Here is a 21,754-nt window from a genome sequence, read left to right on the forward strand (position 1 = left end):
TGAGTCTTTCCTCTCAGAAGATTATTAAGTTCAGACTGAGACTTAAACAAATATTTCTTAAACTGGGTTAGAAGTAGTGTTTGAAGTTTCCAGAGTTCATGTAAATAGGAATTTAACATTTCTACTGGTAAACAGACAATTTCTTTTTGAAGAATATTTGGGCTGAGTGTGAAAAGTTAAAAGGAAAACAGAACAAAAACTACGAATGCCATCACTTCCAGGATGACCCATGTTCCCCAAGAAGACAGAATTTATATTGTCTCAAGACCATTTAACTCCTGTGTTTCAGACATAGTTTTATGTAGGTGAAGACACTTGTTCTGGATCAGAACCAAGTGAGATAAAAAGGAGTGGCTGGAAATAAAGGCTAAAGTCTTAGGAAGTAATTTCCCCCATTTGGATATCTTTAGAATTTTGGTTTCTGCAACTTCTAGCTTGAGAAGGGAGATGCTGATAAAAGGTGGATCTTTATAGATCTACAATTATATACAGAATATGTTTTTAATTTTAGAAAAATATTTCATCTACGGCCATACCACCCTGAACGTGCCTGATCTTGTCTGATCTTGGAAGCTAAGCAGGGTCAGGCCTGGTTAGTACTTGGATGGGAGAAAAATATCTCAAAAGGAGTTATGAATTCTAGATTTTTTTAATATATGAAATTTATTGTCAAATTGGTTTCCATACAATACCCAGTGCTCATCCCAAAAGATGCCCTCTTCAATGCCCATCACCTACCCTCCCCTCCCTCCCACCCCCCATCAACCCTCAGTTTGTTCTCAGTTTTTAAGAGTCTCTTATGCTTTGGCTCTCTCCCACTCTAACCTCTTTTTTTTTTTCCTTCCCCTCCCCCATGGGTTTCTGTTAAGTTTCTCAGGATCCACATAAGAGTGAAAACATATGGTATCTATCTTTCTCTGTATGACTTATTTCACTTAGCATCACACTGTCCAGTTCCATCCACGTTGCTACAAAGGGCCATATTTCATTCTTTCTCATTGCCACGTAGTACTCCATTGTGTATATAAACCACAATTTCTTTATCCATTCATCAGTTGATGGACATTTAGGCTTTCTCCACAATTTGGCTATTGTTGAGAGTGCTGCTATAAACATTGGGGTACAAGGAATTCTAGATTTTTTTAAAAGGGTTTGAGAAAGAGAAAACAGATGACATCTCACTGAAGGATAAATTCACTCTGACCTGGCACTCCAGCACCAAGAGGGCAGGAGCCAAGCGGGACTGAGCAGAGGCAGGGGCCATCTTGCACTTAATGGTGACTGGGTGAGGGTCAGCAGGGTGCAGAATGATGTGCCCCAGAAAGGCCATTATTCCATGTCTTCCTCCTAAAGAAGACTCATAATGCTCAGCCTATACTTACCCAAGCTGAAAGAAGAAACAAGGGAGAAAAATAAAATCACATAGACCTAGTAAAAAAGAAGCTGCATTCATCAGCTGCTGTGTGTGTGTGTGTGTGTGTGTGTGTGTGTATGTGTGTTAAATGTGATAATATACTTCAGTAACAACAACAACAAACTCTCAATCCTACAACAACAAAAAACCCCAATCAACAACAGCCAAACTATGGAGAGAGCCCAAATGTTCTCTGACTGATGAACAGGTAAAGATATGGTGTGCGTGTGTGTGTGTGTGTGTGTGTGTCTATTACTCAGCCAGGAAAAAAAAATGAAATCTTGCCATCTGCAACAACGTGGATGGAGGTAGAATGTATTATGCTAAGTGAAATAAGTCAATCAGAGAAAGACAAATTCATATGATTTCACTCATATGTGAAATTTAAGAAACAAGAGAGATGAACACGTGGGAAAGGGGGGAAAGAGAACAAAGGGAAACAAACCACAAGAGACTCTTAACAACAGAGAATAAACTAAGGGTTGATAGAGGAGGTGGATGGGGGATGGGCTAGATTGGTGATGGGTATTACGGAGGGCACTAGTTGCGATGAGCACTGGGTACTGTATGTAAGTGATGAATTACTGAATTCTACTTCTGAAACCAGTACACAATACACTGTATATTAACTAAAATTTAAATTAAAAACAGAAATATAAAAAAAAATCAGAAAATATGCAAAGACTTGAACAGATATTTCTCCCAAGATGATCTACAAATTGTCAAAATGCACATGAAAAGACATTGAACATCACTAATAATTAGTGAACACAAATCAAACCACACTGAGATACTACCTCACTCCTATTAGGATGAGGTAGTCAAAAAAGCAAACAAGCAAGCAAACAAGAAAGAGAAAAGAAAAAAGAAATAGAAGGTAAAATAACAACAGAAAAGATCAATGAAACTATGAGCTGGTTCTTTGAAAAGATATACAACATTGATAAACATTTAGCTAGACTCAAGGACTCAAATAAATAAAATCAGAAATAAAAGGGGTGCCTGGGTGGCTCAGTCGGTTAAGCAGCCGACTTCGGCTTAGGTCATGATCTCGTGGTCTGTGAGTTCGAGCCCCGCATTGGGCCCTGTGCTGATAGCTCAGAGCCTGGAGCCTGTTTCAGATTCTGTGTCTCCCTCTCTCTGACCCTCCCCCGTTCATGCTCTGTCTCTCTCTGTCTCAAAAATAAATAAACATTAAAAAAAAAAAAGAAATAAAAGAGGAGACTTTATGACTGATACCACAGAAATTCAAAGAATCATGAGACTACTGTGAACAATATGCCACCAAATTTGACAACCTAGAAAAAATGGATAAATTCTTAGGAACATACAACCTACCAAGACTGAATCATGAAGAAATAGAAAACCTGAATAGATCAAGGGTGCCTGCGTGGCTCAGTCAGTTAAGCATCGACTTCGGCTCAGGTCATGATCTCACAGTTCATGAGTTGGAGCCCCACATCAGGTTCTGTGCTGACAACTCAGAGCCTGGAGCCTGCATCGGATTCTGTGTCTCCCTCTCTCTCTGCCCCTCCCCAGCTCATGCTCTATCTCTCAAAAATAAATAAACGTTAAAAAAATTTTTTTAAAGGAAACCTGAACAGGGGCGCCTGGGTGGCTCAGTTGGTTGAGCGTCTGACTTCGGCTCAGGACATGATCTCACAGTCTGTGAGTTCGAGCCCCACGTCGGGCTCTGTGCTGACAGCTCGGAGCTTGGAGCCTGCTTTGGATTCTGTGTCTCCCTCTCTCTCTGACCCTCCCCCATTCATGCTCTGCCTCTCTCTGTCTCAAAAATAAACAAACATTAGAAAAAAATTAAAAAAAAAAAAAAGAAAAAGAAAACCTGAACAGATCAACTACTAGTAAAGAGATTGGATCAATAATCAAAACCTCTCAAAAGACAATAGTCCAGGACCAGGATGCTCCACTGGTGAATTCTACCAAACATTCAATTAATACCAATCCTTCTCAAAGTCTTTAAAAAATAAAATAAAATAAAATAAAAAACAGAAGAAGAGGGAATGCTTCCAAACTCCTTTTACAAGACCAGCATTATTACCCTGATACCAAAACCAGACAAGGACACCAAAAGAAAAAAAAAAAATCATGGGCCAATAACATATCTATGAGGAAAATAGATGCAAAAATCCTCAATAAAATATTTGCAAACCAAATACAACACATTAAAAGGATCATACACCATGCAAATCAAAACCACAGTGAAATATCACCTTAGTACTTGTTAAAATGGCTATTATCAAAAAGATAAGAAATTACAAGTGTTGGCAACAATACAGAGAAAAGGGGACCTCTGTGTACTGCTGGTGGGGATGTAAACTGATGCAGTCACTATGGAAAACACTGGAGGTTCCTCAAAAAATTAAAACTAGAACTATCATATGATCCAGCAATATTACCTCTGGTTATTTTATCTGAAGAAAATGAAAAGCAAGTATTAAATATGCTTTATTAAATAAAGAAAATGAAAGTGCATGTTCACTGCATCATTATTTACAATAGCCAAGCCATGGAAACAACCTAAGTGTCCATTTAGTGGATGAATGGATAAAGAAAATGTTACACACGCACAAAACCAGGCTGTTAGTCAGACATAAAAAAGAATCCTGTCATTTGAGATAACATGGATATACCCGAGAGTATTATATTAAGTGAAATAAGTGACAGAGAAAGACAAATATCCTATGACCTCATTTATATGTGGAATCTAAAAACAAAAACAAAAACAAGCTCACAGATACAGCAAAGAGATTGGTGGCTGCCAGGAGTGGATACTGGTGGGGGGCAGGGGAGGAATAAGAAAAGGGAGTCAAAAGGTACAAACTCCCAGTTGTAAAATAAGTAAGTCGTGGAGATGTAATGTACACCATGGTGACTATAGTTAATAATAGTGTTGCATATTAAATAGTTGCTAAGAGAATAAATCTTATTAAAGTTCTCATCACAAGAAAAAAAGTTTTGTAACTATATAAGGTGACAGATGTTAAACCAGATGGTTGTAGTGATCATTTAACAGTGTATACACATATCAAATAATTACATTATACACCTGAAACTAAATAATGGTATGTCAATGATGCCTCAACTAAAGAAACAACAACAACAAAATAACAAGTGTTGGCACAGATTGGAACCTTTGTGCAGTGTTAGTGGGAGCTTCAAATACTGTATCCACTGTGGGAAAAGGGTATGGCAGTTCTTTTCTTAAGACAGAATTATAATAGGATCCAATAATCCCACTTCTGGGTATATACCCCCCAAAATTGAAAGCAGAGTCTCACAGAGATAGCTGTACACCCATGTTCATAGCAGTATTAGTTACAGTAGGCAAAGGTAGAAAGAACCTGTGTCTACTGACAGATAAATAGATAAACAAAATGTAGTATACACATAAAATGGAGTATTATTCAGCTTTAAAAAGGAGGGATAGGCTCCTGGGTGGCTCGGTTGGTTGAGCGTCCAACTCCTGATTTCAGCTCAGATCGTGAGTTCAAGCCCCATGTTGGGCTCCACACTGGGCGTGGAGCCTACTCAAAAAATATTAATAAAAAACAATGAAATAAAAAGGAAGAAAATTCTGATACATGTTTCAGCTGGATAAAGCTTGAGGCCATTCTGCTAAGTGAAATAAGCCAGTCACAAAAAGACAAATACTGTATGATCCCACTTATATGAGGTGCCTAGATTAGTTACCATTCACAGAGATAGAAAGTAGAATGATTGTTGCCAGGTGCTAGACTAGAAGTAGGGAGCTACTGTTTAATGGGTACAGAGTTTCAGTTTTGCAAATGAAAAGACTTCTGGAGATGGACAGTAGTCCTAGCTGCACAATCATGTGAATGCACTTAATACCAGCGGACAATACACTTAAATGGTTAAAATGGCACGTTTTATGTTATGTGCATTTTACAATTATATAAAAACAAATTTTAAAAGCCCAAAATAGCCAAAGGAGAATCTGTTCAAAATGCCAAGACTGGAAAGGGGAAACCTGTTGAGCTCAAGTCCAAGGCAGAATGAGGATGGCGCCAAGGTCTCCCTGTCTTCTTGCCATACTAACCCTCCTTAAGAAGTAACAATAGAACGGCCCAGTGGTAGGTGTGCATAGTGCCTTCCAACAGTGAATCATCACCCGAGTGCAAGTGCTAACTGAACGAGCTAAACGAAAATCCATTGTACTACTGGACACCAAGTTACATTTAATCTGAAACATTAAGTTCCCATGGACCTCAATAGGAAATGACAATCTGAGAACCAAGAAATTTAAGGGAAATGAAGTTTAAATAGGGGCCAGGTCCAAGCAGAAAGTCCAAAGCCTTGTTGACCTGTCTGGATTTCTACAAAAACATATCTAGTGGGAGCTGTCACTGAGCCCTAGCCATCAGTTTCTCTGAAATAAATGACTTTTTTAGAGGTTTGTGCAGCTTCCACAAAGATTTGATAGTACAAATATAGCACAATTTAATCTATGCCAACAATTGGATTTTCTTACTAAAACAGAAGTGGCTAAAACTTTTCATAGCTGTTATGTCCCTACTTTTTAGGGGAAAAATTCTAAAAATATATCACAACCCAGATTAGCATGAGGGGGGAGGGTGTATAAATATAATACCAATATAAAATTGTAATTAAAATGTTTTATAATTCCAATGTGTTTGCTCTTCTATACTTTGGTTCTTGTAGAACCCCAGAAATACTGTCAAAAAAATAGTATGAACTGACAAAAATTGTTGTTTAATTAATTTAGGTGGTACATTTTTTAATATGCATTCTTATTTTTAATCACTTAGACATGTATATTATTTTAAAAAGCAAATACTTCTATGATAAAGGAAGATTCAATAAGAAACTAGATATCTTTAAAAATGTATTACATCAACAGAATTAAAAAAATAAAGACAATCCATCTCAGTAGATGCAGAAAAAGCATTCAACAAAATTCAACTCCTATTAATGATTAAAACTCTCAGCAAACTAGAATGGAAGGGAACTTCCTCAGTCTGATAAAGGGTATCTACAAAAACCTCAGTGCTAACATTATACTTATTGGTGAATGGACTGAATGCTTTCCCCTAAGATCAGGAACAGGCAAGGATGTCAACTTTCACCATTTCTATTCAACACTGTAAAGGATGTCCTACCCAGTGTCACCTGGGGGAAAAGAAAGGAGGGAGGCAAGGGAGAGTAGTTGGATTAGAAAGAAGAATGGAAAACTGTATTGACAACAGATCATCTATATGGAAAATTCTACAAAAACATCCACAAAAAAGCTATGGAACTAATGAGTTTAGCAACATAACAGGCTACAAAGTCAAAAATCAGTTGTGTTTCTACACACTAGCAACAAACTATTAGACACTGAGATTCATAAAATTGTATTTATAATAACATAAAAACTATGAAGTATTTATGGATAAAGTTAGTTAAATATGTGCAAGACCTATTGTGAAAACTTCAAAACACTGCTGAGGAAAAGTATATACAACAAATGGAATAATGAATATAAATAATCATAACATGTTCACTCACTATGAAGATGTCAGTTCTCCCCAAAATGATTTATAGAATCAAAGCATCACAGTGAAAACCCCAGCAGGGTTTTTTGATAGGAAAGCTGATTCTAAAATTTATAGGGAAATGCAAATGACCTAAAATAGCCAGAACAACTTTGAAGAACAAATTTGGAGGAACTATACTACCTGCTTCAAAAATTACAACAAAGTTAAAGTAATCAAGACAGTCTCTTCCTGGAAGAAAGGATAGACATATAGATCAATAGAAAAGAGAGTCCAGAAATATGCCCACACATACATCACTAATTGATTTTCATAAAGGTACCAAGGTAATTCAATGAGCAAAGGCTAGTCTTTCAACAAATGGTGCTGGAACATCTGCTATCTACTTGCAAAAAAATTAATCCAGACCCTTAATTCTCACCATACATTAAAAATTAACTCAATGGTTCCAGAAGTAGATTCCCTAAGATCCATGATCATATTTCACAATATAGTAATTTTTCTCAATACCCGTTGCTTTAATTAAGGGGAAGAAGGGGCCCTAATAAATATTAGTGTCATCAACTAATACTAAAAATTCATAATGGACCATAAGCCTAAATGTAAGAGCTAAAACTTTAACATTTCCAGAAGAAAACACAGAAAATTTTTATTGCAATCGTGGCAAATTGACAAATATTTCTAAAACAGCATAAAAAAGCATAAGCCATAGGGGCATCTGGGTGGTTCAGTTGGTTAAGCATCCAACTGTTAGTTTTGGCTCAGGTCATGATCTCACAGTTCGAGAGATCGAACCCTCCATCAGGCTCTGCACTGACAGTACAAAACCTGCTTGGGATTCTATCTCTCCTCCTCCCCTGCATGAGCACGAGCATGAGTGCGCTCGCTCGCTCTCTCTCTCTCTCTCTCTCTCAAAAATAAAAAGCATGAGCCATAAAGTAAAGAAAAAAGGACTTCATCAAAATTTTAGGCTTCTGCTCATCAAAAAACTGTTAAGAAATAAAAAGGTAAGCCACAGAAATATATTTGCAGAACATATTTCTGATAAAAGAGCTGTAATCAGAATAAGAACTCCTTTAATTCAAACATAAAAAGACAACTGAATTAAAAATGGTTAAAAGATATAAAAAGGCACTATACCAATAAGACATACAAATGGCAAATATAGGCATACATCATTTTATTGCACTTCACTTTTGTGCAATACTTGACCTCTGTGCTTCACATACACTGTGTTTTTATAACAAATGGAAGGTTTGTGGCAAGCCTGTGCAAAGCCACGTATATTGGTGCCATTTTTCCAACAGCATTTGCTCACTTCATGTCTTTGTGTCATGTTTTGGTAATTCTCACAATATTTCACATTATTTAATTATTATTATATTTGTTAGGGTGATCTGTGATCAGTTATCTTTGATATTACTATTATAATTGTTCTGGGGAGTCATGAGCCACACCCATCTAAGACAGCAAACTTAATAAATGTTGTGTGTGTTCTGACTGCTCTGTTGACCAGCCATTTCCCCATCTCTCTCCCTCTCCTTGGGCCTCTCAATTCCCTGAGACACAACAATACTGAAATTAGGCCAAGTAATAACCCCACAGTGAAATGGCTTCTAAGTGTTCAAGTGAAATAAAGAGTCACACGTCTCTTGCTTTGAATCAAAAGGTAGAAATGATTAAGCTTAGTGAGGAAGGCATGTTGAAAGCTGGAACAGGTCGAAAGCTAGGCCACTTGTACCAAACATGAGGTGTAAGCAAATGGTGCCAAACAAGTTAGCCAAGTTGTGAATGCAAAGGAAAAGTTCTTGAAGGAAATTACCAGTGCTACTCCAGTGAACACATGAATGATTCAAAAGTGAAACAGTCTTCTTGCTGGTATAGAGAAAGTTTTAACGGTCTGGACAGAAGATCAAACCAACCACAACATTCCCTTAAGCCAAAGCCTAATCCAGAAAAAGGCCCTAACTCTTTTCAATTCTATGAAGGCTGAGAGAGGTGAGGAAGCTGCAGAAGAAAAGTTTGAAGGCAGCACAGGTTGGTTCAGGAGGTGTAAGGAAAGCATAACATAAAAGTGCAAGGTGAAGCAGCAAGTTATCCAGAAGATCCTGCTCAGATAATGAAGGTGGCTATACTAAACAAAAGATTTTCAGTTGTAGGTGAAACAGCCTTATATTGGAAGAAGGTGCTGTCTCAGACTTTCACAGCTAAAGAGAAGTCAATACCAGGCCTCAAGGCTTCAAAGGACAGGCTGGCTCTCCTGTTAAGAGCTAATGCAGCTGGTGACTTGAAGTTGAAGCCAATGCTCATTTACCATTCCAAAAATCCCAGGGCCTTCCGAATTATGGCAAATCTACTTTGCCTGTGTTCTATAAATACAACATTACCTGGATGATAGCGTACCTGTTTACAGCACGGTTTACTGAACATTTGAAACCCACTGTTGAGACCTTCTGCTCGGAGAAAGATTCCTTTCGAAATATGACTGCACAATGACAATGCACCCGGTCACCGAAAAGCTCTGATGAATATGTATGACAAGATTAATGTTGTTTTCATGTCTGCAAATGTAACAGTCATTCTGCAGCCTGTGGATCAACGAGTCATTTTGACTTTCAAGTTTTAAGAACTATGCTTTGTAAGGTGATAGCTGCTGTAGAGGGTCTTATGATGGATCTGGACAAAGTAAATTGAAAACCTTCTGGAAAGAATTAACCATTCTAGATGCCATTCAGAACATTCCTGATTCAAGGGAAGAGGTCAAAATATCAACATGAACAGGAGTTTAGAAGTGGATTCCAACCCTCATGGAGTACTTTGAGGGGTTCAGGACTTGAGTGGAGGAAGAAACTCCACATGTGGTGGAAACAGCAAGAGAACTAGAAGTGGAACCTGAAGACAGGATTGAATTACTGCAATATCACGACAGGACTTTAACAGATAAGTAGCTGTTTCTTATGGGTGAGCAAAGAAGGTGGCTTCTTGAGATGGAAACTGCTCCTGGTGAAGATGCTGTGAAGACTGTTGAAACGACAACAAAGGATTTAGAATATGACAGAAGCTTAGCTGATAAAGCAGCAGCAGGATTTGAGAGTATCAGCTCCAATTCTGAAAGGAGTTCTGTGGGGAAAATGCTATCAAACAGCATTGCACGCTACGGGGAATCATTCGTGAAAGGAAGAGTCATCAATACAGCAAAGCTCACTGTTGTCTTATTTTAAGAAATTGCCACAGCCACCCCAATCTTCAGCACCCACCACCCTGATCAGTCAGCAGCTATCACCATCAAGGCAAGACCCTCCACCAGCAAGAAGATTATGGCTTACCAAAAACTTAGATGGTAGTTAGCATTTTTCAGTCATACAGTATTTTTTATTTAAGGTATGTACACTATTTTTTAAATTTTTAAATGTTTGTTTATTTATTTACTTAGACAGAGACAGAGACAGAGAGAGAGAGGAGAGAGGGAGGTAGAGAGAGAATCCCAAGCAGGCTCTGCACTGTCAGTGCAAAGCCCAATGTGGGGCTCAATCTCACAAACTATGAGATCATGACCTGAGACAAAATTCAGAGCTGGATGCTTAGCCTACTGAGCCACCCAGGCATCCATGTACACTGTTGTTTTTTTTTTTTTCAAACACAGTGCTATGGCACACTTAACAGACTACAGTGTAATGTAAACCTAACATATATACACTGGGAAATAAAAAAAATTCATTTGATTCACTTCATTGTGCTCATTTTATTGCAGTGGTTCAGTACTTAACCTGCAGTATCTCCAAGGTACACCTGTCAACACATAAAAAGTTGTTCAATGTCATTAGTTATTAAGGGAATGCAAATTAAAACCACCATGAGATGCCACCAGACACCCATTAAAATAAACTTAAGACTGACAATACAAAGTGTTAGTGGGACATGGAACAACTGGAACCTCCATACATTGTTTGTGCGAATGCCACTTTGAAAAACAGCTGTGCAGCATTTTATAAACACAGATGTACTACATGACCCTGCGGCAGTTCCTTTCTTGGGAATTTATCAAAGAAAAATTAAAACACGTTTGTTCATACAAAGATACAAAGGCTTGTACACAAATGGCTATACCAGCATCATTCATATTAACAAAATGGAAACAACCCAAATGTTTATCAAAAGGTGAATGGATATAAGCAAATGAGGTTTATATAAAGTAAATGCTATTCAGTAATGAAAAGGAGTGAACAATATGGATGAATCTCAAAAGCATTATGCTAAGTGGAAAAAGGCAGACACAAAAGACTACATATTATCAGATTTCATTTACATGAAATTTTACAGAAGGCAAAACAGTAGGTACAGAGAGCAGGATCTGAGGGTAGAAGGGTAGATTCCCCCCCTCAGAGGGGACTGACTACAACAGGGCACACAGAAACTTTTAGAGTTATTTGGGATGTTCTACATCACAACTGTGATGGTGGTTACACAACTATATTCATTTCCCAAAACACATCAAATTGAACACTGAAAATTAGTGATCTTATGTAAATTATACCCCAATAAAACAGTTTCAAAAAGTGCTTAACAGGGGTACGTGGGTGGCTCAGCCAGTTAAGCATCTGGCTTCAGCTCAGGTCATGATCTCATGGTCCGTGGGTTTGAGCCCCGCGTTGGGCTCTGTGCTGGGAGCCTGGAGCCTGCTTTGGATTCTGTGTCTCCTCTCTGTGCCCCTCTCCCACTCGTGCTCTGTCTCTCTCTCTCTCGAAAATAAATAAACATTAAAAAAAGTAAAACAAAGCATTTAATAAAGATTTAAAACAAATTTTTAATGTTTATTTTTGAGAGAGAGACAGACAGAGTGCAAGCCGAGGAGGGCAGAGAGAGAGGGAGACACATAATCTGAAACAGGCTCCAGGCTCTGAGCTTCAGTGCAGAGCCCAACGCAGGGCTCAAACTCACAAACTGTGATATCATGACCTGAGCCAAAGTTGGAGGCTTAACCAACTGAATCACCCAGGCATTGCAAGACTTTTAAAAAGTATTATCCAATAGGGGTGCCTGGCTGACTCAGTCAGTAGAACATGTGACTCTTGATCTCAGGATCATGAGTTCAAGCCCCATACTGGGAATGAAGCCTACCTAGAATTTTTTAAGTATTATCCAATATATAAGGTATATATGTACAGGCAACATGCAACAAACTGTGGAGTTACCATTGTATTTCTCAGTAGTGGTTCTTTGGAATTTGATAACCTTAGTTTTACAACTGCATTGCAAAAATCGTTTCATATATGATACAAAGAGACCTCTATCAGTTTGTAACAACATTTACCACTGGTACAAACAGATGGAGCAGACAAAGCACAGGATGTCCTCCTATGTCTCAGGAAGCCAAATTGCCTTACTGTCATCATTCAGTGAAGTCTCACAATATTCATAGAGGAAAACTTAGCTGTGTACCAGGCATCCCCCTGTCCACCATCTGGAATATTCTTCATTCAAAGCTAAAGAAGACATCTTTTCTTCTGCAAATGATTCAAGCCCTAACAGTGGTAAATAAAGCAAAAATGATACCATTGCTGCAGTTTTAAAAATCAGGAGGAACACAAAAAGGACTTTGCAGGTCACTTCACATTCAAGGATAAGGCTATACACCACGTAAGTGGAGAGACGGATCATCACAATATACGACTGTGGGATGCTGCCATCCTAATAAAATAGAATGTATAAGGGATCCACCAAAAATTCATATCTTTTAACTATATTTGACCTATTTGTTTATTATTTGACCTATATGTTTATGATGTTTCTCCCCACTAAAATGATGACACTCCATGATGATAGGGATTTCTGTCTTTGTTTACTGCTGTATCCCTAGCACCTAGAACAATGCCTACTATGTAATAATTGCTCAATAAATACCCGTTAAGTGAATAAGTTATGCCTATGTTGATATTCAGTAAATATCTGTACAAATTTATTATGTCTATGTAGATATTATTCACAGGTAAATGATGTAATAACCTTCCTTTATATTTCCTTTCTTTTACAATTCTTTGACTAGAAGTTGTCTTGTTTCTTCATTTTGTTTCTAAATACCAATTCAGACAAACTTTCAAGCAAAAATGAATGTTATTTTTTCTCCTTTATTTCTTCATTTCAAAAATTTCCTATAATACATGTGTATGTTCAGAATAAAGAACAAATGCACCTTTATAAAATTACTTTTATAGAGGGCTATGTAAGTTAATAATAGCCTGTTTCAAGTTTTCTATTTCCTCAAATCTATCCCTCTGCATATGTTCTTTACCTTCTTTGAAAAACCCTCCACACATTTGTCTATAAATTTAGCCGGTCTCAACCCAATTTCCCCAGTTAAGAATCCTTTATAATACTGGTTAATCTCAATCCTTTGATCCACTTTGATTCCCAAAACAGAACCCTAAACCTCTTCAGTATATATCTGTATTACCTACTGCTAAAGAACATTCAATAAATGCTTAATTTGTTGAACCTGATGAATTTCTGTGAGACTGAAGAAGCATGAGAATACAAAAATTAATGTAAAGCTACAAATATAAAGAAATATATTTGCATATTAAACTATATGCATAAAACCTACCAGCAGTGTGGGTCCTTGGGAAATGAAGAAATGACCTGATATAACGATGGTGAGAACAAGATACCCAGATTCTTCACTGGAGTCAAAAACCTTGAAAAAGAAAAAGTGAAAGAAATGTGCATAAGACAATACACTTCTGAAATACCAATAAATGTATAATATCTTCTCACACTGAGCTTCCTACTCTGAACATTTCTTTTCCTTCTGTTTAATCTGTAGGGGCGCCTGGGTGGTTGAGTCTGTTAAGCTCTAACTTTGGTTCAGGTCATGATCCCGTGGTTCATGACTTTGAGCCCTGCATTGGAGTTTGTGCTGACAGCTCGGAGCCTGGAGCCTGCTTCAGATTCTGTGTCTCCCTCTCTCTCTGCCCCTCCCCCACTCGCGTGCGCGCTCTCTCTCTCTCTCTCTCTTTAAAAAAAATAAACATTAAAAAAATTTACAGATCTGTAATCATTTACTTATCATTTCAAATTTCTCCTCTATAGGGGCTAACAGTCAGCTTTTAAAAAATACAACTAAAACATATATTTTGAAATGAAAAGAATACTAGATTAAAAATAAGGAGATGTGGGCCCTAAGCCAACCACTTTTCAGTATCATTTTAATTAGTCATTAATTATCTTTGAGCCTCAATTTCCTTTCTGTAAAATGGGGATAATGCCCTACAGTGTTGCTATGAGACTTCAGAGTCCTCCTTTCATCAGCCATACAATCCATTTTTATAATCCCTCAAAACCTGGTGTTTTTCCTTGCATGAACTTTAATTTGTCCATGTCACTCTTAAAATATGGTGCCCAAAACTGACCATAATACGCTTGGTGTGGTCTAACTAACTCCTATTTTTTGCACTAATGCAGCCTATAATCACATTAACCTTTTGAGGGGGTAGTCCCATTTGAAGAATGATCTGATATCAGCAAAACTTCCTGAAACTTCATCACTTATACTGGTAAATCAGACTTTCATTTTCATCTGAACCTAAATGTAAGACCTTGCATTTATTCTCATTATATTTTATCTTGTTAAATTTGGTCCATAGTTTTCGTAGGGAGTTGAGGCAATGAAATCAAAATGTCAAGGAGGACATGACTGACAGATACAGACTAGTAGAATTTGGGTCTTAAGCGGCTACCCTGTATAGGTGGTTTTCATACACTGTAAGGTAAACAAACTTGTAGAAATAATAAGATGAAATTATGGATTCACCTCAATGCTCAAAGCTCAAAACAATTAACACATACCTAACTCAAGTATATCTTTATGAGGTTACTACATTCTATTGAGAAATAATGTTCTTATAGTTTCATATGTGGGGTTTACAGCTTTAATGCTATATTTAAACTTAAGATTTCCTACTGAGTTTCCTCTAATTCACTTTAAATTCCAACCTTAAAAAAACTTGAAGGATTTTTAGATGTCAAGGAAGGTATGCTAAAATCTAAACTTCAGTGGTTGTTATTCTGCCTCTTTTCTAGTATTAAGAATTCAGCTATTTGTATGATACTCTTCCTGCCACAGTTTAAATAGATTATCTTTTATGCTTCATGACCACTTAAAACCACAAGGATAACTAGGAGTCAAGAGGAGCCTTCAAAACTAGAGCCTGGTCAACAAATTCTTTAGGAGGCAATATGTTAACATGATAGTTTATTTTTTTAGAAATGTAATATACACCCTGAAAATACCCCCCAAAGTGTCCAACACTTAAATGTACAACTCAGTGAATAATGATAACGTCAACATATAATAATTACCACCCAGGTGAAGAAACAGAACATTGCCAGCCTTCCAGAAGGTACCCTCGTGCTGTCTCCCAATCACTACCTGCTCCTTCCTCCCCCTAACACAGCTTGATTTCTAACACCATAGTTTAGCTTTATTTATAAGAATAGAATCATATAGAAAGAATTACGTCTGGCTTCATCAGTGTTGTTGCATGTACCCAGTTCATTCATTTTCATTACTGTACAATACCATTCTATGACTACACCACAATTTATTTTTTCATTCTCTTGTTGATCAATATTGTTTTCCAGTTTAGGTCTACCACTAACAATGCTGTTATGAACATTTTTATATATGTCTTTTGTTAGGTAGGAACACTCACTATGGAGACCCCAATTCTTTCCCAATTATTTTATAAGTTTTTCAAGTAGTGACTAATGACTTCCAAGAGAATCCCAGTAGACTTCTCCCCTGGGCTCCAAATTGTTACATCTAATTGCCCACTCATTATTTCCACTTAAAGGTCCAATAGTCATTTCAAAATTAACAGCTCCTAATTCCAAGTCCAAACCCTCCACTCATTCATTTATTCATTGAATATTTACAAAGTGTCGAGCAAGTGACATCTGTTGCCTATCACCAGGAGTAGAAATCCAACCATTTCTGCCCACTGCATTTTGGTACTGGAGTCACTATGGAAAACACAACACAGTCAAGTACTGGATGGAACAGCACTTTACTCACATACAGAATAAATAGAGCAAGATGAGCATGAGTAGTGGGGGTCAGTTCCCCCTGGCGGGGGAGAGAGAGCAGGTCCCTCTCAGCAGCCACACAGAGCAGCTGGCCTGTTCTCAGCCCTCTGGTGCTGCAGCAGAAGGATGCCATTCCCTCCCCCAAAGGGACAGATACAGCAGTAGGGTTGGCTGGGTGCCATATAATACTTAAGCAGAGCAAAGGAGCATGGGCTATGAGGACTCTCCCTTGGTAAAGGAAGTATTCCAGGCTTCAGACCCATTCTTATGGTCTTGGTCGAAAGGGGCTGAAAGACTACATGCACAAAAGACTGTCTTCCCAAGACAAAACGCATACCACATACCAGGCTGTTGTAGGTATCTGACTCCCACAGTTTCACATCAAAGAATATAATTCTTAGGTAAATGGTGGAATCATTCTTAAATCCTCTCCTTTCCTCATATCCAAATCAATCCATCAGCATATCCTTCATGCCTATCTTCAAAATATTCAGCATCCAATCACTTCTCACGGGTCTGGCCTGAGTTACCATCTCCAGTTGTATTAACATAATAACCTCCTAAATGGCTTTCCCTTTGTGTTCTTGCTCCCCCCTCCCCACACAATTTATTCTCAATAAAGTAAGCAGAGTGATTTTTTTTTTTTTAGAGTTTATTTATTTTGAGAGAGTGGGAGGGAAAGTGTGACCAGGGAAGGGCAGAGAGAGAGGGAGGCTCCATGCTATCAGCACAGAGCCCGACAAGCAGCTTGATCCTGTGAACTGTGAGATCATGACCTGAGCTGAAATCAAGAGTCAGACACTTAACTAACTGAACCACCCAGGAGCCCCCTCCAGAGTGATCCTTTTAAAACCTAAGTTAGATCATGTTATTTCCAGCTCAAAGCCCTGCAGTAGCCCTGCATCTCATTCGGAAACTCATGCAAAGTATTCTACAACCCAGCCCCTACTGCCCCCTTTGCTCTCATCACCCTTGGGCACTCTGCTCCATCCACACTGGCCTCCTTGCTGCTCTTTGAACCTACTAGGAAAATTCGTGATTATAAATCTCAGGGCTTTTTCAGTCCTGTTCTATCTAAAATTCTCTTATATTCACATAACTCACTCCTTCATCTTCTTCAAGTCTTTGCTTAAATGTCACCTTTTCAGGTAATACCTTTCCTGACCATCCTACTGAAAACTGCCACCAATTCCTCTCATTGCCCAAACCAGATGGCTCCTATTCCTTTTTCCAGCTTTGCTTTCCTCCATAGTTCTTTCCACTTTTGTTACTTTATATTTACTTGTTATCTACCTATTTTCTTTAAAATGTAATTGATAAATGGGATTATAAACAATACTCAATCTGAAAGTCAGAATAAGAATAAAAAGGGAACAAAGAACAGATGGGACAAGCACAAAACAAATACCAAGATTATACACTTATACCCACCCTATCAATGATCGATCACATTAAGTGTAAATGGCTTAAATACCCGAATAAAAGACAATCTAACAGGACAAAAAGGTATGACTATACCCTGCCTATAAGAAATGCATTTTAATTTATTTTATTTATATTTTAATGTTTATTCATTTTTGAGAGAGACAGAGTGTGAGCAGGGGAGGGGCAGAGAGAGAGGGAGACATAGAACCTGAAGCAGGCCCCAGGTTCTGAGCTGTCAGCACAGAGCCTAATGGATGCTCAAACTCACAAATTGTGAGATCATGACCGGAGCCAGAGTCGGAGGCTCAACCAACTGAGCCACCCAGACACCCTGAAATGCATTTTATTTTTTAAAACGTGTATTTAGTTTTGGATACAACAATACATTAAAAAAATTATTCACCACGACCAACTGGGATTTATACCTGGGATGCAGGCCCAGTTCAATATCCACAAAACAATCAATGTGATTCATCACATCAATAAAAGAAAGGACAAGAACCACATGATCCTCTCAACAGATGCAGAGAAAGCATTTGACAAAATACAGCATCCTTTCTTGATAAAAACTCGTAGGGACAGAAGGATCATACCTCAAGATCATAAAAGCCATATATGAAAGACCCATTGCTAATATCATCCTCAATGGGGAAAAACTGAGAGCTTTCCCCCGAAGGTCAGGGACAAGACAAGGATGACCACTTTTGCCACTGTTATTCAACATAGTATTAGAAGTCTTAGCCTCAGCAATCAGACAACACAAAGAAATAAAAGACATCCAAATCGGCCAGGAGGAGGTCAAACTTTCACTCTTTGCAGATGACAGGATACTCTATATGGAAAATCCAAAAGATTCCACCAAAAAACTAGTAGAACTGATCCATTAATTCAGCAAAGTGGCAAGACATAAAATCAATGCACAGAAATCGGTTGCATTTCTATCCACCAACAATGAAGCAACAGAAAGAGAAATCAAGGAGCTGATCCCATTTACAATTGCACCAAAAACCTTAAAATACCTAGGAATAAATCTAACCAAAGAGGTGAAAAATCTATACACTGAAAACTATAGAAAGCTTATGAAAGAAATTGAAGAAGACACAAAAAAAGGAAAAATATTCCACGTTCCTGGGTAGGAAGAACAAATATTGTTAAGACATCAATACTACCCAAAGCAATCTACATATTCAATGCAATACGTATCAAAATAACACTAGCATTCTTCACAGAGCTAGAACAAACAATTCTAAAATTTGTATGGAACCACAAAAGACCCCGAATAGCCAAAGCAATCTTGAAAAAGAAAACCAAAGCAGGAAGCATCACAATCCCAGACTTCAAGCTGTATTACAAAGCTGTAATCATCAAGACAGTATGGTACTGGCACAAGAACAGACACTCGATCAACGTGACAGAATAGAGAACTCAGAAATGGACCCACAAACGTATGGCCAACTAACCTTTGACAAAGCAGGAAAAAATATCCAATGGAACAAAGACAGTCTCTTCAGCAAGTGGTGCTGGGAAAACTGGACAGCGACATGCAGAAAAATGAACCTGGACCACTTTCTTACACCACACACACAAAAAAATTCAAAATGGATGAAAGACCTAAATGTAAGACAGGAAGTCATCAAAATCCTCGAGGAGAAAGCAGGCAAAAATCTCTTTGACCTTGGCTACAGCAGCTTGTTACTCAACATGTCCCTGGAGGCAAGAGAAACAAAAGCAAAAATGAACTACTGGGACCTCATCAAAATAAAAAGCTTCTGCACAGCGAAGGAAACAATCAGCAAAACTAAAAGGCAACCAATGGAATGGGAGAAGATATTTGCAAATGACATATCAGATAAAGGGTTAGTATCCAAAAATCTATAAAGAACTTATCAAACTCAATACCCAAAAAACAAATAATCCAGTGAAGAAATGGGCAAAAGACATGAATAGACACTTCTCCAAAGAAGACATCCAGATGGCCAACCAAAACATGAAAAAATGCTCAACATTACTCATCATCAGGGAAAAACAAATCAAAACCACAATGAGATACTACCTTATACCTGTCAGAATGGTTAACATTAACAACTCAGGCAACAACAGATGTTGGCGAGGATGAGGAGAAAGAGGATCTCTTTTGCACTGCTGGTAGGAATGCAAGCTGGTGCAGCCACTCTGGAAAATAGTATGGAGGTTCCTCAAAAAATTAAAAATAGAACCACCCTACAACCCAGCAATTGCACTAATAGGTATTTATCCAAGGGATACAGGTATGCTGTTTCTAAGGGGCCCATGCACCCCAATGTTTATAGCAGCACTATCAACAATAGCCAAACTATGGAAAGAGCCCAAATGTCCATCAATGGATGAATGGATAAAGAAGACGTGGTATATATACATATATGTATATACAATGGAGTACCACTCAGCAATCAAAAAGAATGAAATCTTGCCATTTGCAACTACGTGGATGGAACTAGAGGGTATTATGCTAAGCGAAATTAGTCAGAGAAAGACAAATATCACATGACTTCACTCATATGAGGACTTTAAGATACAAAACAGATGAACATAAGGGAAGGGAAGCAAAAATAATATAAAAACAGGGAGGGGGACAAAAACATAAAAGACTCTTAAATATGGAGAGCAAACAGAGGGTTACTGGAGGGGTTGTGGGCAGGGGGATGGGCTAAATGGGCAAGGGGCATTAAGGAATCTACTCCTGAAATCATTGTTGCACTATATGCTAACTTGGATGTAAGTTAAAATAAAAAGTTAAATAAAAAATTAAATGAAGAAAAAAACCAGAATGAGAAAAATAAATAAATAAAAGAAGAATCTAAAATTTCAAGAAAAAGTGTTTATATTTTTGAGAGAGAGAGAGAGACAGACAGACAGACAGAGCACGAGCAGGGGAGGGGTAGAGAGAGAGGGAGACACAGAATCTGAAGCAGGCTCCAGGCTCTGAGCTGTCAGCACAGATCCCAATGAAGGGCTCGAACCCAAGAAATAGGAGATCATGACTTGAGCCGAAGTTGGACGCTTAACCGACTGAGCCACCCAGGCACCCCACATTTTAAATATAAAAACATGAACAGGTTAAAAACAAAAGAGTGGGGAAAATATAATATCATGCGAATACTAGTCAAAAGAAAATTGAAGTATCTATATTAACATTAGGCAAGAGTATCAAAAAGTATAGAGAAGGTCATTTCATCTTTATTGATAAAGGAGTAGGTTAATCAAGAGACATAATTATCCTAAACATTTGTGTCTCCAATAACAAAGCTTAAAAATACATGAAGCAATAATTGATAGAACTGTAGGGGGATACAGACAAATCCACAATTACATTCAGAGATGTCAATACCCCTCTCTCAAAAATTGATAGAACAAGTACATAGAAAATCAGCAAATGTATATAGTAGACTTGAACAACACTATCATCCAACATAACCCAATTGATATTTATAGAATACTTCACCCAATACCAGCAAAAATACACATTCTTCTCAAGTGTACAGAAAGCATTTACCAAGACAGACAAAATTCTGGGCCTTAAACAAGTCTTGGTGAATTTATAAGTATGTTCTCTGAGCACAATTAAACTAGAAATCAATAACAGAAAAATCTCTGAAAAAAATCCCCAAATATTTTGAAACTACGTAGTATATTTCCAAATAACGCATGAGCAAATAAGAAATTAAAAGGGAAATTAGGAAGTATTTTGAAATGAATGTAATTCACCATTTTAACAAACTCAAAAAGAAAAACCATATGATCACCTCAATAATGACAGAATACAGAAAAGGCATCTGACAAAATCTAACATCCATTCCTGATTTAAAAACTCAGCAAACCAGGTATAGAAGGAATTTCCTAGAGCTGACAAAGGGCATCTATGAAAAACCTACAGTTAACATCATACTTAAGAGTGAAAGACTAAAAGCTTTCTCTCTAAGATAAAGAACAAGACAAACAACATTAGCTCTCACTACTCCTATTCAACACTGTCCTGGAGGTTCTAACAATTGCAATCAGGCAAGAAAAAGAAATAAAACACCCAGATTGTAAAGAAAGAAGTAAAACTGTCTTAATTTACAAACAACAGGATCACTTATGTAGAAAGTCCAATTGATTTTCCTAGAATAAATGAATTCTAGAAAGGTTACAGGATACAAGAACAATAAAGGAAAACTAAATGTATACAAACTAGTAAAGAACAATTAGAACTTGAAATTTTAGGGGCACTTGTGTGGCTCAGTCAGTTAAGTGCCTAGCTCTTGATTTTGGCTCAGGTCAT

At 37.6% G+C, this 21,754-nt stretch overlaps 1 protein-coding gene across 2 annotated transcripts in view; it reads right to left on the reverse strand.

The window, feature by feature from the left end:
• REC114 (REC114 meiotic recombination protein) overlaps positions 1-21,754 on the reverse strand; it is a 105,494-nt gene that overhangs the window by 69,086 nt on the left and 14,654 nt on the right. For both annotated transcript variants that reach the window (XM_053223750.1, XM_027067737.2), the window contains exon 2: positions 13,550-13,639. In XM_053223750.1, the coding sequence (XP_053079725.1) occupies positions 13,550-13,639 (90 nt within the window). The remainder of the gene's footprint in view (positions 1-13,549; positions 13,640-21,754) is intronic.

Source organism: Acinonyx jubatus, chromosome B3 (genome assembly GCF_027475565.1).
Source record: "Acinonyx jubatus isolate Ajub_Pintada_27869175 chromosome B3, VMU_Ajub_asm_v1.0, whole genome shotgun sequence".
Taxonomy (NCBI): Eukaryota; Metazoa; Chordata; class Mammalia; order Carnivora; family Felidae; genus Acinonyx; species Acinonyx jubatus.